At 38.6% G+C, this 24,655-nt stretch overlaps 1 protein-coding gene across 1 annotated transcript in view; it reads left to right on the top strand.

The window, feature by feature from the left end:
- The window catches only part of MROH2B (maestro heat like repeat family member 2B), a 57,840-nt gene that overhangs the window by 18,211 nt on the left and 14,974 nt on the right, over positions 1-24,655 (top strand). Inside the window, exons 16-29 of the mRNA XM_033110009.1 lie at positions 236-377; positions 950-993; positions 3,035-3,142; positions 6,479-6,595; positions 9,150-9,257; positions 9,754-9,906; positions 12,284-12,310; positions 13,442-13,561; positions 13,768-13,847; positions 19,000-19,135; positions 19,224-19,319; positions 19,599-19,688; positions 20,518-20,638; positions 23,463-23,560. Coding sequence (XP_032965900.1) covers positions 236-377; positions 950-993; positions 3,035-3,142; positions 6,479-6,595; positions 9,150-9,257; positions 9,754-9,906; positions 12,284-12,310; positions 13,442-13,561; positions 13,768-13,847; positions 19,000-19,135; positions 19,224-19,319; positions 19,599-19,688; positions 20,518-20,638; positions 23,463-23,560 — 1,440 coding nt within the window. The remainder of the gene's footprint in view (positions 1-235; positions 378-949; positions 994-3,034; positions 3,143-6,478; positions 6,596-9,149; positions 9,258-9,753; positions 9,907-12,283; positions 12,311-13,441; positions 13,562-13,767; positions 13,848-18,999; positions 19,136-19,223; positions 19,320-19,598; positions 19,689-20,517; positions 20,639-23,462; positions 23,561-24,655) is intronic.

The following is a 24,655-nucleotide window of genomic DNA, read 5'->3' as shown; positions in this document are numbered from 1 at the left end:
TCCATATGTATCATTTACTCAAGCATTATTTCCCAATGCCCTTATTTAATTAATAAATATTTCTAAGTGTCGGTACCTTTATTTTTGCTCTAGAATAAGTAAGAATAGACTGTGATGATTTGTTAAAAGATTAGCTAATGTAGGAATGGATGGAATCCAGGACAATAGGGAAAAGGAACATGCATGTGGCCTTTTAAGTACTCCTAATCATAGCATTTTCTCTTCTATTCTTCAGGTAATATCTATGCTCGCAAGTTTAGGGAAATTATGTGGGGCTGGTGCAATAGGGCTTTTGAAGATATTGCCTGAGATAATTCACCCCAAATTGATAAACCTATGGAAAGCACGCTTACCTGAACTCCTGCAGCCACTAGAAGGTACAAGGGAGTGGGATCAGGTCTTTATCCAAGGTGTCAAGAACACAAAGAAATGAGGCACTATTTCTCTGTTTAAAGTCATTATTGTTTATTATAGGCAATAAAAACAATGAACTTGGTATACAAGGAAGACAGCTATACTTTTTTTCTTGATTCCTTATGTTCTATTTCTCTACTTGTATGACAAGAGGACCTGGTGGGTGACATCCTTAGCAGGATGTTTTACTTTTTGTAAACATGTTTTGCCCTGGTCTTTTTCTTGTATTTAGAGGAACTCTCTTTCAGTATTGTCTTAAAAAGTTATACTTAGGCATGTAAGAGTATTGAAATGTGATCATTTCAGAAGTTATTGTTAAAATTAGCAAAAAGCTTAGATTTTATCACGGACTGAAGACCCTCTGTCCACCTGACCAGCACTTTAAAGTTGGCAACATAGTAAATTTCATCTGAAATAATCATCCTGTGTAAGGACGAAAGTTGAAATAGAACTCCAGCATCCACTGGTGACCTGGCAAGGGAAAAACTGAGTCTTGATTTTTTGGGGCAGTTATTGCATGAATTTCTTTTTCTAGGAAAGAATGCTACTATCACGCTATGGGAAACCATGCTGCTTCAGGTAAGGGTAGCTTCCAGGTTAATTTTTGATGATGGGGTGTTGAAATCAGCTAAAGTTACCCATCTTAACTGAAAAGAACTGGGTTCCAAACAGCAGTAAACAACATTTCCTTTTCTTAGGAAAAGGACTAGCATGTTAGAAGTGATCACTTAAGAATTATGCTCTTTATTTTTTTTTACAGATTTTTATTAAAATATAGCTAACATACAATGTTATATTAGTTTCAGGGGTACACCACAGTTATTCAAGTGTACCCACCTGGCACTATTCAGAGTTATTACCATATTACTGATTATATTCCCTATGCTAAAGAAGTAATCACCATGAAAAATTATGCTCTTTAAATTATCGTAATTTGAGCAACAATCTTTCATCTCCAATTTAAGTTTAAGACAGTTTTGAAGATTTTGGTTACTAATACTTTTCTCTGTGTGTTTCTTAAATCTTCTTCAATTTTCAGAAGTCTTTTCTCTCTTTGCAATTGCATTCGTTAACCATTCATATAAAGAAACACATATTAACATAATTTCCACTTCTTTGGTCCTAAATACAACGTCATTTCCTCCTCTATCTGCTTTTCCCTGTCTTTTCCCTGATTCCTAAAAGCCAAAGGGCCACATTGTAGCCCTTTTCCAGAAAAGAATCTCCTTCTTTCATCCAAAAACTTTTTGGACTTTCACAACTAAACAGTGCCCCAGGCAATGCCAAATCCCCAAAACAGTAATTTGCAGACAAGAGTTGGACATTGGCTTTCTAGGGGGGATTTTGATTTCAAGAGCCTACAGGTCAAGGAACCCATCGGGAGGGAGCTTTTAATCTAGCAGGGTTTCAGTTCATAAACCACATACATAGCTTCTTTTAAAATGACTTCTTTTATGACTTCTTTTAAAATGTCATTTTTCAGTGATCTGTCCACAGCGTCTCCACCTCCCATCACCACCCTTGCCCGAATCAGAATCTCTGGGAGTGGTGGAATGGTACCTGAGAACTGATGTGTTTTAAAGAATCCCACGAGTGATTCTTATCCAACATGAGATTTTAAGTGACTGCTCTACTCTCCTGGTTTTTAATTCTAGGAATCACCTGCGTTACACTCATGTTTCTTTTATCTCCCCCTCACTCTCAAAATTCCTACCTGAGTTTTCCCTGCTACCATTTTAAAATAACTGTTTTTATTAGGAAGGCAGTTTCTTTCTCTAGAAAGAAGCTGTGAGAACGGTTTCCCTCTTCCAATCTTGAGTATGTTTCTGGCCTCCTTCCAAAACTGTTCACATGTGCCTTCTTCCCTTGAATTTCCAAGGCTGTTTAATTTCTTCTCTTTAAAGGACCCACTCACTGAATGAGTTCTTAGTAAGAAAATGCATACAAATATTTTCATTTGCTTTAATATTAAGTTGTCCTTTTCTAAGCTTAAAGTAGAGAAAATATGAGAAATAATAGATTCTAGAAATTGCAACAGAGTTTTGACCTCCAAAAAGATAAAAACACCTTTTTATGTATTGTTCAATGAAGAAGGACATGGGTCCAGATGATGGATTGTGGCTTTGGCTCAAAACAGTTGGTGAAACTAATAATATTTAGTTAGCAAAAAGTGTCTGTACATCTAATTGGTTCTTCAAGACATTTAATTCTTTATTCCAAAAATATCCCTTCTTTTAGTACATAATAAAACAAACATTGACAAATGGAGTTTTTCCAAATCTACTCACAACTTGAAAAACATTAACTTCAATTGGAGTCTCAGAATGGATTAGTTTCTATTTTAAGTCTTTAAGCAATTTTTATTTAAGAAGAAAAAGGAAGGCACTCGTATGGAGTTACTTCCACATTCTGTGTAACCTATTTTTAATGGAATTCAGAGCATAACAGAAGATGGCTTTTAAAATAAACTAAAGTGAAAAGTTCAAAAGTTTTTTAAATGGTGATAGGAATAATCCCATTTAATACATATTTATACTTTTTGAAAAAGATGTAACAAAAAAGTACCAAGAAAACATATTAAGTAGTCACATTCATATTTAAATTCCACTTCCCACCACAGTTGCTCAAAGAAAGTTTATGGAAGATCAGTGATGTAGCCTGGACCATTCAACTGAGTTGGGATTTCAACCAGCAAATGGGCAGTTACAGCAACACCTCCATTGAGAAGGTTGGTTTTCAGCTAAGTGACCTTAGCGCTATCTCATGACCTAAAATGGCTGCTCAAATTCCAACTTGTCTGCACTGCGATCAAAAGGAGGGAGGAATTGTTAGAAAGATGCTACCTTCTCTTCACCTCACATTTGACGAAAAGTTACTCACAGAGCCACAGCTGTCTGTGAGGAAAACTGAGAAGTATAGTGCCTCCGAGACAGATATATAACTGACTAAAATTCAGGGGTTCTGCTCTAGAAAAGGAAGAAGAATGAACATTGGAAGGCAAAAAACTAGCAGCCCCTGCCATAGCACTGGTTTAATGTCAGCTCATGTGTTGGTTTCCACAGAGCCAGCTCCTCGTGGCAAACTATAAGAAAAAATATCTACTACAATTTAACAAAAACTGAGCGCTGAAAGAATGCTCAAAGGCCAGTTCTTTTATTGCTCTGTCTCCAACTGGCCTCTACCTAACATTGTAGCCATCCATTCCTAATGGGATTTGAATCCACTTTCTGCTACTTAGAACTTATGTAGCTTTAAGTAAATTACTTAATCTCTCTGGAGCCTCAGTATACTCACCAATAAAATGGAAAAATACCCACCTCTGAAGGTTGTAGTTTTGTGAGTGTTGATTGAGGTAAAGTATATAATAAAGTCCCTATATGAAGTGCCTGGCACAAGGCATAAACTCAACAAAAAATAGATCAAGGTTGTCTTTATGCTTCCATGATTTCTAAATTTTTTTTCCTGGAAAAACATTTCCTAAGTCATCCATTCTAGTATTAAGTGTCTCTTCCCACAAATTATTTATTATTAACTTTCAATTCTCCTATGTAATATTCAAAATTTCCCTCACTGATTGACTTTCTCAGTTGGTACAGAGTACTGATTCTCTAAATTGGTCTATCAAGCCTGCAGACATACCCATCAGGAAGATTTGGTGAGCAGTGCCTTATCTTCTTATATACACAAACTAGCCTTGTACATCTCATGTAATACTATTCACCCAACAGCTTCCAGACTCACAAGATTCGTCCAGGATAATGGTCATATGGGTAGGCAGTGTAATTCAAGCAATGAGCTGCCTAGATGGCTCTCAACTATTAAACTTAAGAAAGTAAGAGTGGATCAATTAGCTTTAGCTGCATAACTACCTCTAGTGGATTAAAATAATCACCATCTATTTAGCTTACAACTTTGCAGGTTGTCAATTTGGGATGGGCTCAGCTAGACAGTTGTCTGATCTCAACTAGTCTCACTGGCATAGACTGGGGATTGGCCGGTCTGGGATGATCTTAACTAGGATGGCTAGTTTCTGTTCCTTGCAGTCTATCGTTCACCAGCAGGCTAGCCCAGGCTTGTTCTCATGGTTTTGGCAATGAAATATGCAAGGTCTCTTGAGGTCTAGGCTCAGAACAGGCACACTACTACTTGTGCCACATTCTATTGGCCAAAGCAAGTCACATGACCAGTACAAATTTGAAGAGTGTTGAAAGAGAATTTCTGATGGAAGTTCCTGAAAACTCCCATTGCAAAGAGGCATGGACAGAGGTGGAATGGAAAGGTTGTGGCTATTTTTGCAATCAACCATATTTTTTTTTCCCCATTTCTGGATTTCTGATTTCTGGTATTCCTTGCTAAGTCACAAAGCAGGAATGTACTACACACTGAATCTGACCAAATTTAGCAGAGAAGCACCAGGTCCTCAGTACTGGGAGGCACGGAGGGTAACTGCCTAACACACAAGTCTTATTTTCCCCTTCATAATATCAATGTTTTCTGCAGCACAAGACTTCCAGATTCTTTCTTATCCTTCCTCCAAGGTAAAATTAAATAGACTCTAGCAGTTTGGACCCTGAGTAATATTTACTCCTGTGCTTTACATAGTATTTCTCATTATAATCCCATTATCATAGGGGCCTTTTGCCTAAGCAACCCAGAGTGCAATGGGTGCTACTCATCAGATCCTCACTATGACTGAGGCTACTCTCATTCTCGTAGTTGTTTCACCTGTTTTATCACTTTATGTCCCCCTCAGATCCCAAGTCAGACTGATCTGTACAATTTCTCCTGGATGTGCTAATTCCATCTGTTACTATTAGTTTTTCCTTTTCTCCTGTGTTATAGATCTCTTCTAGTAATAAGCTGTAACTTAACAGCTATCATCCTTGGAATGAACCTCCGGCTGGCCAGTTTTCATTCTTATATGTGACAAGATGGACATTCTAAATAAGGAGATACCCATCTGACACTATATAGCTGTAAATGATTTGAATCTTACAAAACAAATCAAGTCTTCATGACCTAATTTTTCTAGCCATATGAGTACCTCCTCTTGTGAATTTTTTCCTTGTATCTTAACTCCATGAGAATATGGATATGTCGATTTATATGTACCCATGTACATACACACACACACACACACACATTTACATTCAGGCATGTGCTGTAAGGTTCAAACAAGCCACTGCTGGGCTGCCCCACTCTCCCAGCCCTAGTTCTAATGTTTGTATGGTTTTAAAAAACAAAAGAACAGGAAGCCACATCTGTCCTTTTCTCCATCATGATACTGCAGAAGTATCAAGGATAGGACTAGCATAATGAATCCAACATTCTCACCAACTGTAAAGGATATGGAAACCACAGAATGATTCCCCCATGCTCCCTCACCAATGTTCCTCCATTTGAGAGCTTTCCTTTCCCAATTCACTAAGAGTTTCTTACAGCCACAATGTGGGTGGAAAAGTTCCTACATGACTTTTCTCCTTCACCCTTGACACCATTCTGACAGCATTTCTGGACAACTCACCTTACTCCTGAGATAATAGCAGAGCTGACACAATATTACTTTCCAAACTATTATACGTTAAATCTCCTAAACTATAAAGTAAGTTAATATCTTTGAAAATTGAGAATATCTGATGACATCATCTTCAAATAACCCTATTTTCATTGAACATGCTTATTCAATAAGCATTTATTGAGCACCTATTAGCTGCCAGGGACTGTACACTGAAAGTACTCAATCAGTAAGACCATCTGTTACCAAGAACTAAAATTCTGAGCACAGAGACAAAGAAAAAAATTAAAGATTACCATAGGGAGTGAAAGGTATTAGAATGACAGGGCACAAGGCGTGGAGGAGTGCAGAAAAAGAGCACAGACAGAGGACAGCCTGGTGCGGGACGAAACACTCTCAAGCAGAGGTAACACTTGAAGTGCAAGGTTACTAAGCCATCATTTAGTCACACAAGTTTCTTTCCTTCGGAAACTGTTTTCCCTCTTTTCACTTTTTATCAGTCCTGCTTTTCAACCTTTAACATTCTGTTGCTTGTCCTTTGTTTTCCAGAAATTCCTTTGGAAAGCATTGGGAACCACCTTAGCATGTTGCCAAGACAAAAACTTTGTAAGCTCACAAATTAAGGAATTTCTGACGGCTTCCAGCCAACTAGGGGATCAACGACAGGTGGGACCCCTTTCTCTCAATTTCCTCTTAAGATGATGATAATTAATTCCGTCTAGAGAACCTGTGACAGTCTGATGATAATGTCTTACTTATCCACAATTATCTGTGAACACATTCAGAATAGTCCAACAGAATTTTTCAGAAAAAATGAGGCTTCCCTGTTTAAATATCAATGCTTCATTATTTAACCAGGTTTATGAAAATATCGAAAAATGAATTTTAATCATTCTTACTTAATAAGAGTATCTTTAATATATGTTGACATGGGCTTTACATTAGTAACTTAAGTATGATCGCAAACATCAAAATCATTGAGTTTACAAGCTGAAAGTAACTTTGCATACCATTGGTTTTCAACCTAGAGAGAATGTAAGTATAATCTGGAGAGCTTTTGCAAAACACTTTTACCTGTTTCATACCCTAGCCTAGGCTGGAGAGCATATATGAATATGGAAGAAGGGAAGGATATATACTGAAAGGAGGGGGGGGAGAAAGAGAGAGAGAGAGAGAGAGAGAGAGAGAGAGAGAGAGAGAGAGAGAAACTTCCCCACCTAGTGCATCTAGTATAAAATAAATTATTGGGTTGTGTTATATACTCTCCTCAGAAATTCTGAGGTGTTTAGGGTTCTTTGTCCCATATTAAATGGCCAGATAACCATAAGACTTACTGAACTTTTAAAACTGCTTTTTTTTCTTTTTGCTGTTCTTTTATTCTTGTCATATATTCAGTTATCACGTACTGCTCTTGGTATTATTTCTAACACCATTTTCCCTATGCTAGTTGTCCTTTTATTTCTGCTTTGTCTAGGAAACAAAGTAAGTTTATTTTAGATATAAGCATACTATAAGGCTCTCATTCAAAGCCTGAGGATTTTGCAAACTGTAAGAGATAAATTTTGTGACATCTATTTGAGCTTCTCAGATTCCTTTTTCTTCAAGTTGTTGAGTGTGTTCCATACACTCGAGTCACTTAGTAACTGACCTCTGGGTAGGTAAAGTGTTGACACATAACTTTCTTAATCCTATGAGCCTGTTGACTTTCCATCTCCTAAGCATGACTCTTTCACCCACATAACACCAAAGCTCGGATTCTGGTGTCAGATCAACTGGATTCAAATCTTGGCTCCACAGCATACTATCTATGAAATTCCTCAGTTTCTCCAAAATGAAATACGTGAAAATAGAACTCTTCTCAAAGCTGAGCAGTTTCAGGACAGAGAAGATTTGAGACCATTGCTACTGTGAGGAACTGGAGAGAGAAGCTGGACTAAGGGAAGGTAGTGGGGCATTTGTGCAGATTTAAGGGTCCAAGTGAGGTTGCAATCATCTTCCACTGCCACTGATTGCCTCTGTGGTGTCACTTTTTTTCAGCAGTGTCCAGCAGACTGGGTGTAGGCACAGATGGTAGGTAAGTTGGAGAGTCAGATTTACCCAGTGCTTGGGTTTTGCCAGACTTAAATGACAGAAGGACAATGGGACATAGGAAAGCTAGGGAAGGAGACAAGTTAGGAAGACGGGCTGGGAGAGGAGAAGAAACACAGAGAGCATTATGGTGTGAGAGCACAAAGAGGATGAAAGACACGGAGAACTATACCTTAGGCCATGACCAAGGAGCACTACAATGTCAGGCTACAAGAATTTGAGGGATTTTTCTAAGCATTTCTGGTGAGCGAGGGTGTGTGGCCTGGTATCTAAGGACTAAGAACCGTGCTGGTTGAGACCTTGGTGACAATGGCTAGTCCCTGGGTTCTCATGGTAGCTCTAGCAGGGTTATGCAACCAAACAAAATATAACAAGATTCGTGAGCAAATTACCATGAAGTGACTACAGTGAAATCAGCCTGGGGCAAGAGATGTGAGGAGTGGAGAATGGGTAGCATAACCTTAGAGTGTGGAACACGAGCCACCAGCTTTCAACAATTCAACCCCTTAAGATATAATAAAGTTTCAGAGTGCTCTTTTAAAAATGTCAGTCAACTCAAGCTCAAAACACCCATCGATCTAAGATTGAAAATCCAAAATCTTGAGGATGAACTGAAAAGTTCTGTTTGAACCAGCCCAGACCTCCTCTCTACCTCCTCTTGCGTTGCTCTCCTCCTTCAGCATTAACTCGGCCTTCCTCGGTGGACCACAAAGCCTTTGCACTTAACTTCTCTCTGTTTGGAACTCTCCTTCCCAGGTATCCAACAGCTCAGTCCCTCATTTATTTTAGGGGTCTGTTTGATGTCATCCTGTTAATGTGGCCTTCTCTGGCCATCCTATTTAAATTGCAAATTCTCCCCGCAATCTGAAGCAGTTATGCTCTGTTCTTGTTCTTCTTATCTCCATAGCACTTATCACCATAAAAATATTAATATTTTTACTGAATGTATGTGTTTATTTAATGTCACTTCTCCTGGTTATATGCTCCACAGGGATGGGGAGTTTGGTGTGTTCTGTTTACTATTGTATCCCCAGCACCCAGAAGAGTGCCTGACACATAACAGGTGCTCAATAAATATTTGTTGAATAAGTGAGCGGTTAAACTCAAAATCTCATATCTTTTCTGATTTTAGGGAATAACATCTATTTTAGGATACTGTGCTGAGGGCCACTTGAATACTGTTTTAAAAGTTCTTAAAACATTCCAACATCAGGAAAAGTTTTTCATGAATCGCTGTAAGGTAAAAAAAAAAAAAGCACTTCGCCTCCAAAGCCTTTGGTCATTGTAAGGGCAAATGACAATGATCCCTTCAGTGAGTACCCTTTCTCTGTGTTATACTTACTCCTGTCCCCAGGCCTTTATTCCAAGTCAGAACTGTCTGAGCCCTGGCCCTGTAGAATGACCAGCTAGCTAACAAGGCTACTCCATTTTCTGTTGCTAATGCTGATCTAAAGTGTTCCAAGGAGCTCCTTGTGTGCCTGGGTTTGTCCCTCTGCCAGTTTTTCAGGCCTTGTATATACTTTTCGTTGTATACGTTCTACTTCCCCCGAAACAGAGGGATTTAGTAAATAAAAATTAACACAAGCATTCTCGCAGATACCTCTGTTAAGTCCTGATAGATCCACAACACAGTCCTGGGTGTTTAAATTTGGACAAACAGTACCAGTTATAGACTAATTTTAATCATCCCAGTCTCATTTCTTAACCCCTTCAGTCATATTTTTCATTGCCTTCAGGGTCTTTTTTCTGGGAAAAAGAGCCTGAGCAAGACTGACATCATTGTAATCTACGGAGCCGTGGCCCTCCATGCTCCTAAGGACCAACTCCTCGCCAGGCTTGATCAAGACATCGTATCCCAAGTCCTGTTTCTTTATGGCCAATGCTCTCAGGTAACGGCCATGACACAGCTGCCTCCATTTGCAGGCGAGGGTCCTCATACGTTGGAGGAGCTCAGTCCTTGGGAATCTTTATGCTCAAAGGACATGGGCCAAGGCAAGATAGGATCTGGTATGTTTTAAAAATGAGAACATGTGGGAACAGAAACATTTATTATGAATCAGGATCAGGACACTTATTTCTTGCTGAAGGCCATGGGCAGTTCAGATCTTGCCACATCCATGATGTCTTCCCAGATCAATTGTACTCACAGTGGTCTCACCCTCATTTGAACTTCAAATAATTACTACCATTCTACTTTAGGGTAGCTGGCTTATTAGTTCCTTGTAATACTCTCTGAAGTGTTACTAACGATAGTTCTTTAACCTTCTGCAAGGTAACGTTGATAAACCATGTAAAACAGTGCCTCACAAATAATAAGAGCCATATGTGTATTTTTTTCAAATGCAGTTGACATTCAATATTGTATTAGTTTCAGGTGTACAGTGCAGTTGTTAGACATTTATATAATTTATGAAGTGATCTCCCCGATAAGTGTAGTACCCTGGCACCACACAGTTAGGTAAAGTACTTTAAAGTGAATAAAATACGTCATTCATCAATCTAATCAATCTACTTCATGTTGTACTATTTTCCCTCTCCACACTCACCCCAGCCACCCTAACTGACTATGCTCGACCCTCCTCAAACATGCCAAGAATGTTCTACCTCAGAGACACCAAACTGAGTTAGAATTCATCCGACCATTTCTATCCCCCATAGCACTTTTTGTATCTTTAATAAAGTGCTTTATACATATTGTCAATTCAGCCATCTTGCTGAGGAGTACCAGGTTAGCCACCTAGGGATCACCTAGGGATCAAATTTAAAACATAGCTCCCCAGAGCCATTTTCCAGAGAGGTTGATTCTGTAGGTGTGGGTTGAAAAACACATCTGTATTTTTTCGAAGGTTTATGAATGATTCTCATCTACAGCCAGGTTTAGGGAGCTTTCATTGACTATGTGCAGATCTTCTCCTAGATTGTCGGCACCTTGATATTAGGGATTGTACCTTATGCTCCTTTATCTCCTCTTCTCTACTCTTCTATAAACCAACTACCTGTTTGATAAATCTGTGCTCTTGACATTTATTCATATGTGTATGTGAGGAGAATGGAATCACAGATTGCTCACGATAGAATAGAAACAAGTAGTATATGCTAGTGGAAGAATATAGGGCAGTGATCCTCATATCTCAATTTCATGAGAATTACCTGGAGAGCCTGTTAAAAATAGAAATCCCTTAATGAATCATCAGTCTTCAGGGATGGATCACTGAATCTATATTTTTAAAATGCTCCTCAAAAGATGATTATGACACACCCAAAATTTGATATGCAATGACTAGAACAGAAAACATAGTCCATCATTGAGGAAAATTATGATAAAAATAAAAAAGAAAGGGAAATAAAGATGTTTTAGATAACGATGACTGTACACTTTCAAGGTACAACAATTCTGCTATAATGCAATACATGCGCAAAATTGTACAAGAAAAACCACAGGGATTATGGGAGAAATGGATTAAGGAGCACAACATTCAAACAAACCCATCAATGACACATTTTTAAAACTCAGGAATCTAATTTTTTTTTTTAAAGCAGCTAAGAAATATATAAATATTACAAAATTATGGCACTTTTCCTTGAAAAACACCCACCATCAATTTGGAAAGTTTTGAAATATTGTGAAATAGTGGCAAAGGAGGGGGTATCTGAAATTTGAAGGACAGTTATGATGCCAGATTTGAATGGGGAGCAGCTCGTAACACAGTAAACTGAGGCAGCTAGCGGATGTTTGGTTTGAGGTGTGTGTGCGTGCGTGCGTGTATTTTTACGCAGCTCGGTTTAACTGGTGCACCTTTGTGCTCTCACGGATGAAACTGCGCATGAGCAAACACAAATCTCAGAATATGCTACAATTATTCCCTCATATATTAATTTCATTAGAAGAAATTTTCGTTTTCAGCAAAAGCATTATAGCAGAACTGTATTTCAGTTCCAAAGTGAGCTGCTCTATTAACTTTCGTTTTAGAACCCTGTACTGCTCGGGTAGAGCCTCTTTAAATTGATTGTAAAACCTGAAAACCCAAAGGCCTGATATCTTTATGCAGCCTTCTGTAGCTTAGTCATGACTCATTTGAAGGAAAGACTCTGCCAATGTCCATGGTCTCACTTTGAAAATGGGGAGGAAGAGATCAGCCCCCGCCCTTTGTCAAGACTAAGAGTCCTGCTTCACTGTTGAACTTAAGGTTGATGGTGGGTTTTTTTATTGGGGTGAGGGAACTCTAACTGCTTCTCTAGTATCTGTTTTTGCCTTTAAATTTTCAGATTCTGGGCATGTCTGTGATGAACAAGGTATGTGATACTTTTGAATACATATATTTGAACATAAGTCATGCTCCTTGGAAGTGCAGTAAGCATAGGTATCCTCTTGATTTGATTCCAGAGGAAAGGATCGTAATATAGAGGGTGCCAAAAAAAAATGTACACACATTTTAAGAAAAGAAAACTGTACTAAAATTATAATACTCAATATATACCAATAACAAAAGATGAACACAAGTCATGTTTGACTTCTGCAATTACGAGAGGTGCTCAAAGTGGTTACCATCAGCATCCAGACACTTCTGATTACGGCAAACTACTGCTTGAGCAACGTTGACCAAAGTGTCCACTTATATACATTTTTTGGCACCCCAGTATAACTAATTAATCCAATTCTGAAGCCAGGATTCTGGAGCCTAATCTAGGGCAGAACAAGGAGATGTATTTGGTTCCATGTGGCTTGGAAGTTAGGCTGTAAATGACAGCAGTGTTTTTAGAACTGTGGTTTGGCACCCACAAGTAGACCATGAAATCAATTTAATATGTCACAACCAGCAAAATTTTTGTAATGAAGTAAAAGAGTATACTGCATATAGCAATAAGTATCATAAAATTTTTATTTCAGTTATATATGTGTGTGTGTGTATATATACACATATATATACAAATATACGTGTATATATATATATATATATATATATATATATATATATATACACATACATATAAGGGTCCAAAAAAAATACATGACTTGTATTCACCTTTTGTCATCGGTATATATTGAGTATTATGATTTTAATACAGTTTTTTCCTTTCTTAAAATGTATATACATTTTTTGGCACCCTCTGTATGTAGCATATAAGTACTGAGTGGAATTGTAAACAGTTTTCTACTGTGGTTTATGGTCAAAATGTTTGAATACCACTGCTCCAGAGAAACCTCAATCTATTAGGCGGGGTAGGGGTAGGAGGAGGGCGTGGAGGTTGACCTTTGTTTTTCAACTTCCCTGAAACTTATATCCTAGACCGAGGTAGAGATGGCAAAAGGAGCAGAGATTCTCGCTCCTGTCCGGGCACACTTTTCAACTCTAGATCACATGTATAGAGAACCAGGAGCGCTGCCTAACACCTTGGCTTGTACTGTGAATCGCTCTGCTTTAGGACATGGATCTGCAAATGAGTTTCACAAGAAGTATCACTGACATTGGCATTGCTGTCCAAGATGCTGAGCATCAAGGCTTCAAGTTTTCCTACAAGGAGGTGCTACTGGGTCACATGCTGGTGAGTGAGCAGAGAGGACTCGGGCAAGTATGTTACCAAAGGTGCAGGGTAGTCTTTTTTTTAATGGGTAAAATTCACCAGTCCCAAGGAACAGATCTCTGTCATATTTGTATCTGAGGGCACCCAAGGGTCCATGTGGTTGTGTCTGCATCTGGAAAATCCCCAGATCCTTTCTGAAACGTTTCACTTCCTCATTTGTATGGCAGGACTTCATCAGGGACGAGCCCCTGGATTCCTTAGCTAGGCCTATTCGGTGGAAAGCCTTAATCGCCATCAGATGCCTCAGGTAGAGAATTTTTTATTATTCTCGTTGGAAAAAATATTTCCTCCCCTATATTCTCCTTCTGTCAACTGATGTGTCAATCAGTGCATTCTCCCTAACATGAACACAGTTATTTCAAACAGGGGTTTCTTCTCTTTCCAGAGTTACAAAACTGAGAGATTGATCATTTGACGACTGACAGGAACTAAAGAGCTACTTAGAGTGAGATTTATTATGTGGAATGAAATTTCTGTGCAAAAGGAAATTTTCTTTCGAGATCTTGGCCTGTAGGCAAATTTTAATCTTCCCATTAAAAATTTATTAAAGCTCTAATCACATTCCAGTTGGTTGGTAGCAATATACCTGAAGAAGAAAATAATTTTAAGCAAATTTTTAAAATAATATTTCCCCCTGCAATAAAAGAAATACATCTTCATTGTTAAAACTTGGAAACTATAGAAAGTTTTTAAAAACAGTGAAAATCACTCATTTCCCCCACTTTACCCCACCCCCCATTTTCAACTTTTTGTATTTTTCCTTCAAGTCTTTAGTGCTTCATTTTGGTTACAGAGTTGAGATCCTAATCTGCGTATGATTTTTTATCCCGCTTTTTGTCAATTCTCCTTATATATTGCCACATTATTACCAATTCTTTACAAACATCATTCTTTTTTCATTAAAAAAATTGTTTTAAATTTTTAACTGTGGTAAAATACATATAACATAATATTTATCATCTTAGCCATTTTTAAGTATGTGGTTCAGTATTGTTAAGTACAATCACATTGTCGTGCAATCTATCTCCAGAACTCTTTTTATCTTGCAAAACTGAAACTCTCTCCATTCCCTCCTCCCACCAACCCTGGCAACCACCATTCTACTTTCTGTCTCTATGAATTTTGTACGTTAGATACCTCATATATGTGGAATCATACAGTATTTATCTTTTTCTGCCTTATTTCACTTAGAATAATCTCCGCTCGGCCCATCCACATTAAAGCATGTAACAAAATTTCATTCTTTTGTAAGGCTGAATAATATTTGATTTTATATATACATGATACATCTTTAATCCATTCATCCAATGGACATTTCGGTTGTTTTCATGGTTTGGTTATTGTGAATAATGCTGCTAGGAACATGGATGGACAAACATCTCTTCCAGACCCTGCTTTCAATTCTTTAGGGTATATATCCCAAACTAGGATTGCTGGGTCATATGTACTCTTTTCTATAGCAGTGGCACAATTTTACGTTCCCACCAACATTGCACACATATCCTTGCATAATTTTTCCATATCCTTGCTAATACTTGTTACATTTTTTAAATAGTATCCATCCTAATGGGTATGCGGTGGTACCTCATAGTGGTTTTGAGTTGCATTTCCCTAATGATTAGCAACTTTGAGCATCTTTTAATATGTTCATTGCCTACTTATGTATCTTCTTTGGAGAAATGTCTATTCAACTCCTTTGCCCATTTTTAATTGTTTTTACTGTTGAGTTGTAGGAGTTCTTTTTATATTCTGGTTATTAACCCTTTATCAGATACATGATTTGCAAATATTTTCTCCCATTCCACAAGTTGGTTTTTCACCCTATTAATTATGTGCTTTGATGCCCAGAAGTTCTTAATTTTGATGTAGAACCATTTGTCTATTTTTACTTTTATTAGCTGTGCTTTTAGTGTCATATCTTAAAAAATCATTGCCAAATCCAATATCATGAAGCTTCCCCCTGTGTTTTCTCTTAGAAATTTGATAGTTTTAGCTCTTACATTTAGGTCTTTAATCCATTTTGAGTTGACTTTTGTATATGGTATAAGGTAAGGCTCCAACTTCATTCTTTTGCATGTGGATATCCAGTTTTCCCAACACCATATGTTGGAAAAACTATCCTTTGCCCCATTGAATGGTCTTGGAACCCTTGATGAAAATCATTTGAACATATGCTAGAATCTATTTCTGGCTCTCTATTCTATTCCATTGGCCTATTGTCTCTTCATGTCTATACTGCACGGTTTTGATTACTGTGGTTTAGTAATAAGTTTTGAAACGAGGAAGTGTGAGACCTCCAACTTAGTTCTTTTTAAAATTATTTTAGCTATTTGAGGTCACTTGAGACTCTATATGAATTTTAGGATGGATTTTTCTATTTCCACAAAAAATGCCATTAGGATTTGATAGGAATTGCATTAAATCACTAGACTACTTTGGATAGTATGGACTTCTTAACAATAGTAAACCCTCCAATCCATGAACATGAGATATCTTTCCATTTATTTGTGTCTTCTTTAATTTTCTTCAGCAACATTTTGTGGTTTTCACTGTACAAGTCTTTCACTTCCTTGGCTAATTTGTTTCAAAGTATTTTATTTTTTTGATGCTATTGTAAATGTAATTGTTAATTTCCTTTTTGACTGTTCGTTGTTGGTGCATAGAAACACAACTTACTGTTGTGTATTGATTTGGTATCTGCAACTTTGAAGAATTTATTTATTAGTTCTAATTGTTATTTTGTAGAGTCTTTAAAGTTTTCTATATATAAGATCATGACAGCTGCAAAAAGGTAATTTTACTTCTTCCTTTCCAATCTGGATGGCTTTTATTTCTTTTTCTTGCTTAATTGCTCTGGCTAAGTCTTCTAGTACTATGTTAAATAGAAGTGGCCAAAGCAGGCATCCTTGTTTTTTTCATTATCTTAGAGAGAATGTTTTCAATCTTTCATCATTGAATATGATGTTAACTGTAGGGTTTTTATATATGGCCTTTATTATGTTGAGGTAACAAATATCATTTTTAATGCCTTCCTAATAGCTTATCATATAGATATGCCCTATGTTACTTAACCAACCTCCTCTTGCTATATCTAATTGTTGCCTGTTTTTAAAAACTATAAATAATACTTTAGTGAACACTTTTATGCAAAATGTGTTCTCTGAACCTCTAATTATAAAACTTGACAATTTGGTTCAATAAATATTGTCATTTATGTATCAGGCATTCAGGTAGGTTCTAAAAGAATAATTATGAACAAAATATGATTTTGCCCTGAAAGAATATAGCCTACTGAAGAATATAGATGCAAAACACACCCATATAAATTCTCTAGGGGCTGGCCTGGTGGCTCAGGCAGTTGGAGCTCTGTGCTCCTAACTCCAAAGGCTGCCGGTTTGATTCCCACATGGGCCAGTGGGCTCTCAACCACAAGGTTGCTGGTTCAATTCCTCGAGTCCCGCAATGGATGGTGGGCTCTGCCCCCTGCAACTAAGATTGAACACGGCACCTTGAGCTGAGCTCCCACTGAGCTCCCAGATGGTTCAGCTGGTTGGAGGGCGGGCTCTCAACCACAAGGTTGCCAGTTCGATTCCTCGATTCCCGCAAGGGATGGTGGGCAGTGCCACCTGCAAGTAAGATTGAACTCGGCACCTTGAGCTGAGCTGCCGCTGAGCTCCCGGATGGCTCAGTTGGTTGGAGCATGTCCTCTCAACCACAATGTTGCCAGTTCGATTCCCGCAAGGGATGGTGGGCTGCACCCCCTGCAACTAGCAATGGCAACTAGACTTGGAGCTGAGCTGTGCCCTCCACAACTAAGACTGAAAGGACAACAACTTGACTTGGAAAAAAGTCCTGGAAATACACACTGTTCCCCAATAAAGTCCTGTTCCCCTTCCCCAATAAAACAAAAATAAAAATAAATTCTCTAAAATGTGGTAAGAAGATAAGGGAGGCACAGGTTGCCATGTTTACAAAGATGAGGAAAGTTTGAAGAAAGCTTGAATAAATAATTCTTGATCAAGAAGTAAGAATTAACCAGGCTCTAGAACAGTGCTGTGAAGTAGAAATATAATGCAAATCACATATGTCATTTAACATTTTCTAGTAGCCACTTTCAAAAGAGTAAAAGGAAATAAGTTAATTTTAATAATTATTACTTAATAATTATTATTTAATTCAGTATATTCAATATATTATCATTTAAACATGTATTCAGTACAAAAATATAGTAATGAGATAATCTACATACTTTTTAATACTAAAGGTTCAAAATCCAGTGTGTCTTAGAATTGCATCATATCTTAATTCAGACTAACCACAACTCAAGTGTTCAATAACCACATGTTGCTAGTGGCTGCCCTCATTTGGACAGGACACTTGCAAACTAATCTCAAATGACAGAAAGCAAATCAGCGTTTGCATGGGGCCAGGGTGGAGGAAGAGATGAAATGCAAAGGCGCATAAGGAAAAATTTGGGAGTGATAAGAATGTTTCATATTGATTATAATGGTGGTTTCATGGGTGTAAAACTCATTTAATTGCCCCCTTTGAATGAATGCAGCTTGTTGTGTATAAGTTGTACTTCAATAAATTGATCTTTTTTTAAATCAGCCGGACAATAAAGATGAGAAGACTATTCAGCATATATCAATATATTTAGCACTTTCAATAGAACTGTCCCAGCTGGTACTTTTACTTCCCTGTGAGAGAACAAATTTCACTCTGCCCTGAAAGTGTCATCATTTTTTCTTTGCTCGTTTGGTCACTGACAAATGGTACTGTATTGTATTGTCTTAATTTACATTTATTTAATGACAAATGGGGTTTTTCATGTTTTATTGAACATTTGCATTTTCCCAAGATATGTCCATATCCTCATGATGTCTATAGTAAATGTAAGAGAGAGAGAAGAAGAAGAAGAAAAGAGAAAGGAAGGGATTATTTTTTCACTTGTGCATTTATAAGAACCTATAGTATGTGTGACACTACATATAACATGAGAGGACAGATGAAAGCTGGTAAAACTCACTGTTCTGAACTTAGAATCAATCTGTATGTGTGTGTGTCTCTGTCTCTGTCTCTCACATACACACACAAGCACTAACTAAAACATGTTATCACAGATGTTAATGTTATCGCAGATCATATAATAAAGGGTTAAGTAACGCAAAGCAAATGATGATTTGTTTATCACTAGTAAATTCGAATTGAGGCATGTTGACTACACTCAGCGGTACAGTCTGATCTGTCCGTCTTCCTGTTCCCACTTCCTTCAACATCCCACCATGTCAGAAAATATATGACTCCCTCAGGAACAGTTGTCAGTTCTTGGGAACTCTACTGGGTCATGTTTTGTTTGTCACCATAATATCCACTCCTCCACGTGGTTCTCGTTTCAGTAAACTGAAACCTCGGCTCTCACTCAATGACCATCTTAATATCCTTGAAGAGAATATTCAGAGACTGCTGCCCCTTCCACCTCTGGAAAAACTCAGAAATGAAGGCGAGACGGACAAGGACCGGGAGCACATTAGTGTATGTGGGGAGAGGCCTGAGGAGAATGAAGAACTCGGGGGCTCTCCTCTCGCCTCAGCAGTACACTACCACTCACATTTCATTTCAGTTTCTCTATGAACGATCCATGGATGCTCTAGGAAAGCTGCTGAAGACCATGATGTGGGATAATGTGAAAGCAGAGGACTGTCAAGAAATGTTCAATGTGAGTAAGGCCACCACTCAAGCTGATTCCCATATCCCCTAGTCTGTGCTCCGATACTCCACTCCAAACTCTACCTCATCCTGTTCACGTGGAGACGCCCAGCCTGACCCACTTACCCCACCACAGAGGGCCAGTTTGTTTAAAAATTGTTTGTGGGGAGGTAAGCCTCTGTTACATAAGAGGCGGAGAGAGAATGAGAGTGAAAGCAAGAGTGAGAGAATGCAAATGAGTGAATTATGAAGAATACTAAGGAAAGGACACTTACTCTTTGACCAACAGCTTCTCCGAATGTGGCTAGTTTCACAAAAAGAGTGGGAAAGAGAAAGAGCCTTCCAGATCACTGCAAAAGTGCTGACAAATGACATTGATGTAAGTAATCCCCTAGAATCAATAGGTTTCACTGCTTGCTAACAGCCAGGATCTCTTGAGGCTTCTGGAATCCCATAATCCTACATGATGGATCTCTGATCCCCCTGATGGAGTGTTTTCCAGAGAACCACCTGAGAGGTCTCCTAACTCCAGAGTGTGGCAACTACACTAGGATTTAGCAATTTGCTTCTCTTTATGTGGTTGCTTATTTACTTTTCCACTGCTCTTAAAGGGAAAGTTCAAGATTCAATTTCATGAATATTAAATGTCAACTACTATTTAAATATATATATGTATATATGGGTGTGTGTGTGTGTGTGTGTGTGTGTGTGTGTATCAGAGGTGCCAAAAAAAATGTTTACAAGTGGACACTTTGGTCAACGTTGCTCAAGCAGTAGTTCACCAGAATCAGAAGTGTCTGGATGCTGAATGTAACCACTTTGAGCACCTCCTGTAATTGCAGAAGTCAAACGTAACCTGTATTTATCTTTTGTTATCAGTATATATTGAGTATTACTGCTTTAATACAGTTTTCCTGTCTTAAAAATTTTTTTGGCACCCTCTTATACATAGTCACGGGACGTAAAGTAGAGCATAGGGAAGACAGTGTTATTGTAACAGCTATACACGATGTCAGAGGGGTAGTAGATAGGGGTGTGTAAATGTCTATTATGTTGCTTTGTATACATGAAACTGAAAAAAAAAAAAAGATTCAATTCTGTTCTAAAGACCTGCAGGGAGAAAACAGGGACTTAATATCCAGTGTTGGGAATATTCCAGTATATCATTAAGCCACTCCATCACCTTGGGGGTCTCCTTTATCTTGCAGGCACCAGTGAACTTTAAAATTGGCTCACTCCTAGGCCTCCTGGCTCCTCACTCCTGTGACACCCTGCCCACCATCCGTCAGGCCGCAGCTAGCTCGGCCATTGGTCTGTTCTGTATAAAAGGTGAGTAAAAGATGAGAAACCCACAAATGAAGAGAAAATATCTATTTTCTTTTGTTTTTAGTTTTTCTCCTTGTACATCTATGTCTCCTTCATCTCTTTTCTTCCTCCCTCTCTCCTTCCCTTTCCATGCCCCTCCCTCTCGCTCTCCCTCCCTCCCCAATTCAGCCATTTCTGAGTTCTAGTATCTTCATTATGTCACAGAATTTGTCTCTTGAATCTTTTTTTCCTCAGTGGCTCTGTTTTTCTGTTTTTAAAAAAATAAAGATAATAACACCAAAGCATCTTAAAGAGCCATTAAAGTGGATAAAATAAACATTTTGAGAGTGTCTGATTTAAATCACTGAGCAATTGGACATATTAGCAATGCTTCCTCTATTACATGGTTTTCTTCAGGAGGAAATTGCACTGTTATTATGGTGCTAAGTGACTTTCAAAGTTCTCTAAGAGAGATAACTTTGTGGAGGTTTTCCCAGCTTGCATAACAAGACCTCTGTCTGCTCACGTGAATGACTGTCAATATCAGTAAATGTAAAGAATTTTAAAACCGGTTGACCAGATGGCTGTTAGTTAGAACGTGGGCTCAGTTAGTTAGAGCACGAGCTCTGAACAACTGGGTTGCTGGTTCAATTCCCACATGGGTCAGTGAGCTGCACCCTCCACAGCTAGATTGAAGATAGCGAGCTGCAGCTGAGCTCCCGGAGGGGCAGCCGGACGGCTCTGTTGACTGGAGCGTGAGCTCTCAACAAGGTTGCTGGTTCAATTCCCACATGGGATGGTAGGCTGTGGCCCCTGCAACTGAAGACTGAAAAACAGCCACTGGACTTGGAGCTGGGCTGCGCCTTCCACAGCTAGACTGAGGGACGGTGACTTGGAGCTGATGGGCCCTGGAGAAACACACTGTTCCCCAATATTCCCCCAATAAAACATTAAAAAAAAAAAAAGAATTTTAAAACCTCAGTCTTGGGCTGAAACCAACAAACAGGGCCTTCTGCCCAGGTTAAATCAGCAAGCGTTTCATGGAGCCCTGCAGTGTGTGTGTGCAGTTCTATGTAGACCAGGGACAGCCAGAAACACTTGGTCTTGGTTTAGTGCCTGCTCATGCCTGCGTTCCACTCTTCACTCTGTTAGGTGCTCAGAAAATATTCACTGAGTGCCTCCCCACATGTCAAGCACTGTTCTGATGCTGGAGACACAGAGACATTACAAGATTAACATAAGAAAAGTGTGTTAAATCCAAAAGGCAAGATTTGGATTTGGGGTGGGGGAATAGTCAGTCAAAAAGAAAAAAAAAATATTCAGCAGAGCCAAAATAGGTATGAAAGTCCCTTGGGATGTGGGGAGATTGTTCATTAAGGATATACTCATATGCTTTTACTAAACCAGGGGAAAAAAAAGTGAATTAGGGAAATAAGAACTAAGGGACCATTTCAATAAGAGAAGTAATGTGCCAGAACGGGACCTCATAGGAAGAAAGGAATTTGAATTCTATTATTGTTGTACCTATTCTTCCTTTAGCCTATTTTATTTCCCTGAAACAAGCAAAGTTCAGATCCTCAAATACTCTTTGTTAACAAGAAATTCCATACTTCATTAATCACTTTAACTCTTTTTCTTGATCGATCAAATAAGCATGGTAAAGAGAGAAAGAACATGATCATTAAACACCCACTTCATACAAGTAACTAATGTGATATTAAATTAAATATCCATTTAATATTCATGGATGTGCTCAGTCAGTGAGATGAGGGATCGGAGGTTAAGAAATGTACCAGTTGCTTGGATCGCTGAAAATTGTGCAGCTGGGCTTTGAGCTCAGGTCTGTGTGACTCCAGAGTCCATGTGTTTTGTTGGGCTAGGCTGCCTTCCACCAAATGGCTCCGGTGGGAGTTTCCACAGTTACTATACATACCCACAGTAAACAGAAAATCATTACTATTTAGGTCTACGTTTATAAATTGATATAAATAATCATGCAGTCACTGATTTCCTATTACAATAGTTACCTTTCCATTTCCCCAAAAGTGGCTCACCGCAGAGTAGAATTCCAACAGAGACAGCAGGGTAACAAAGTAGTGAGAGCCTGGGCATTGGTCTCAGACAGACCAGAGTTCAAGTTCTGACTTTCCTATTTTTACTCATAGTCATGTGGCCAAATGGTTTCACATGTCTGCCTCATCACTCTCATCAGCAAGATAGGGGCAACGACGGGAGAGGCTACCTCAGATGATCTTTCTGAGCAGTAAATGAGCTCATTATATGCAGAGGATTTAACATGGTGCCCGGCAGGTATAAATTACTCAATATATGTTTGCTCTTATGCTCACCGTCTCATCAGACAGTCTTTAGTGCATTTGTTAAAGGCATCCAGCAGCTGAATTACTGTCATATCAAAATATAGCCAGCCTCGGGATGGCTCTTAACAACAAGGTTGCCAGTTCAATTCCCACATGGGATAGTGGGTTGCACCCCCTGCAATTAAGATTGAAAATGGCGACTGGTGAACACATAATATGAGATATAGATAATGTATTACAGAATTGTACACCTGAAATCTATATAACTTTACTAACAATTGTCACCCCAATAAACTTGAAGTTAAAAAAAAGAAAAAAGAAAATGGTGACTGGACTTAGAGCTGAGCTGGACCCTCCACAACTAGATTGAAAACAACGCCTTGACTTAGAGCTGGTGGGCCCTGGAGAAACACATTGTTCCCCAATATTCCCCAATAACAAAAATATTTAATATATATATATATAGCCAGCCTCTTCAACTCCTATCATGTCTTTGAACTCTTACCTATGTCTCCCTGTGTTGATTTTAGGTATTCACCTGGAAATGGAAAGACTGCAGGGTTTGCAGGAAGGGTTGCAATGTGATGATGTGCAGGTCCAGATCAAGATTTCTTCTAAAATAGCAAAGGTAATAGATATGGAAGACTGGCCAAGGGAAATAAAGATGATTTTGGATTGGTTTCCAAATGAGTAAGCTGTGTACACCCAAGTACCAAGGAGGAGAATAATCTAGCCAGCCATTCAAGCTGAATGAAGACCTCTATCCTGTCATTTATGAACTCTGGGTGCGGGTGCCCAGCCAATGCCTGCCGCTGATCATTTCATACTGTGAGAAAGCTTGTGAAGCAAGCAGCCATCTCCAGGTTGAGGGAGGCAGTCAGGTGAAGTAGAAGGACAGGCTTTGGAGCCAATCAGACAGACTCTGTGTGCACTGCTTGAAGCTCAGAATCCTCATCTTCAAAAAAAAAAAAAAAAAGTACCTAACCTATCTCTCAGAGTTGTTATGAGGATTGGTCGATCCATTCATTCATTTATTCAATCATTCATTTACTCATTTAATATGCCCTGTGCACCTACCATATGCCAGACTTTGTTCTAAGCTCTAAGAATAGAAAAAGACAAAATGCTTGCCCTCATTGAGCTTGCATTCTAGTAGACAGAATCAGCCAAATAAATATCATATCAGACAGATAATGATAACTGAGAAAAATAAAGTCAGGTAAGGGAATGGATCGTAAGGGAAGGGTAATCTCCTAGAGAAGGTCACTCTGAAAGAGAGACCCATGGGGACATCTGGAAAAGAACATTCCAGGCAGAGGAGAAACAGCAAGTGCAAAGCCCCTGAGGTGGACAAGGAACTAGGTAATGAGATCCAAGAGATAGCCTGGGGCTGATCAGGTACCTTCAGGCCTTGTGAAGGACCTTGGTTTTTACTCCAAATGAAATCCAAAGCCAGCAGAGGGTTTTGAGCAGAAGAGTCAGGGCCACTAACGTACAACTGTGCTGGTTTTGAAATGCATAAGGGCGACATCATGAAGTGGCATCTTTCCTAAAGTAGACATTGTAGATTTATGTGTACAAGTATTATGGTAACTATCCACAGATGGCAGTAAAAGGTCCAACAAAATCAGTCATTATGACAATATACTTACAGAGAGAAGTGAACTATCTTGACAACAGAACGCCTTTCCCTAACTTGCAAAAACCCCTTATGGGCTATTGA

The sequence above is a fragment of the Rhinolophus ferrumequinum genome, chromosome 7, assembly GCF_004115265.2.
Source record: "Rhinolophus ferrumequinum isolate MPI-CBG mRhiFer1 chromosome 7, mRhiFer1_v1.p, whole genome shotgun sequence".
In the NCBI taxonomy this organism is placed as follows: Eukaryota; Metazoa; Chordata; class Mammalia; order Chiroptera; family Rhinolophidae; genus Rhinolophus; species Rhinolophus ferrumequinum.
Note: the sequence above shows the minus strand (reverse complement) of the source record. Positions and strands in the feature narration are given on the sequence as shown.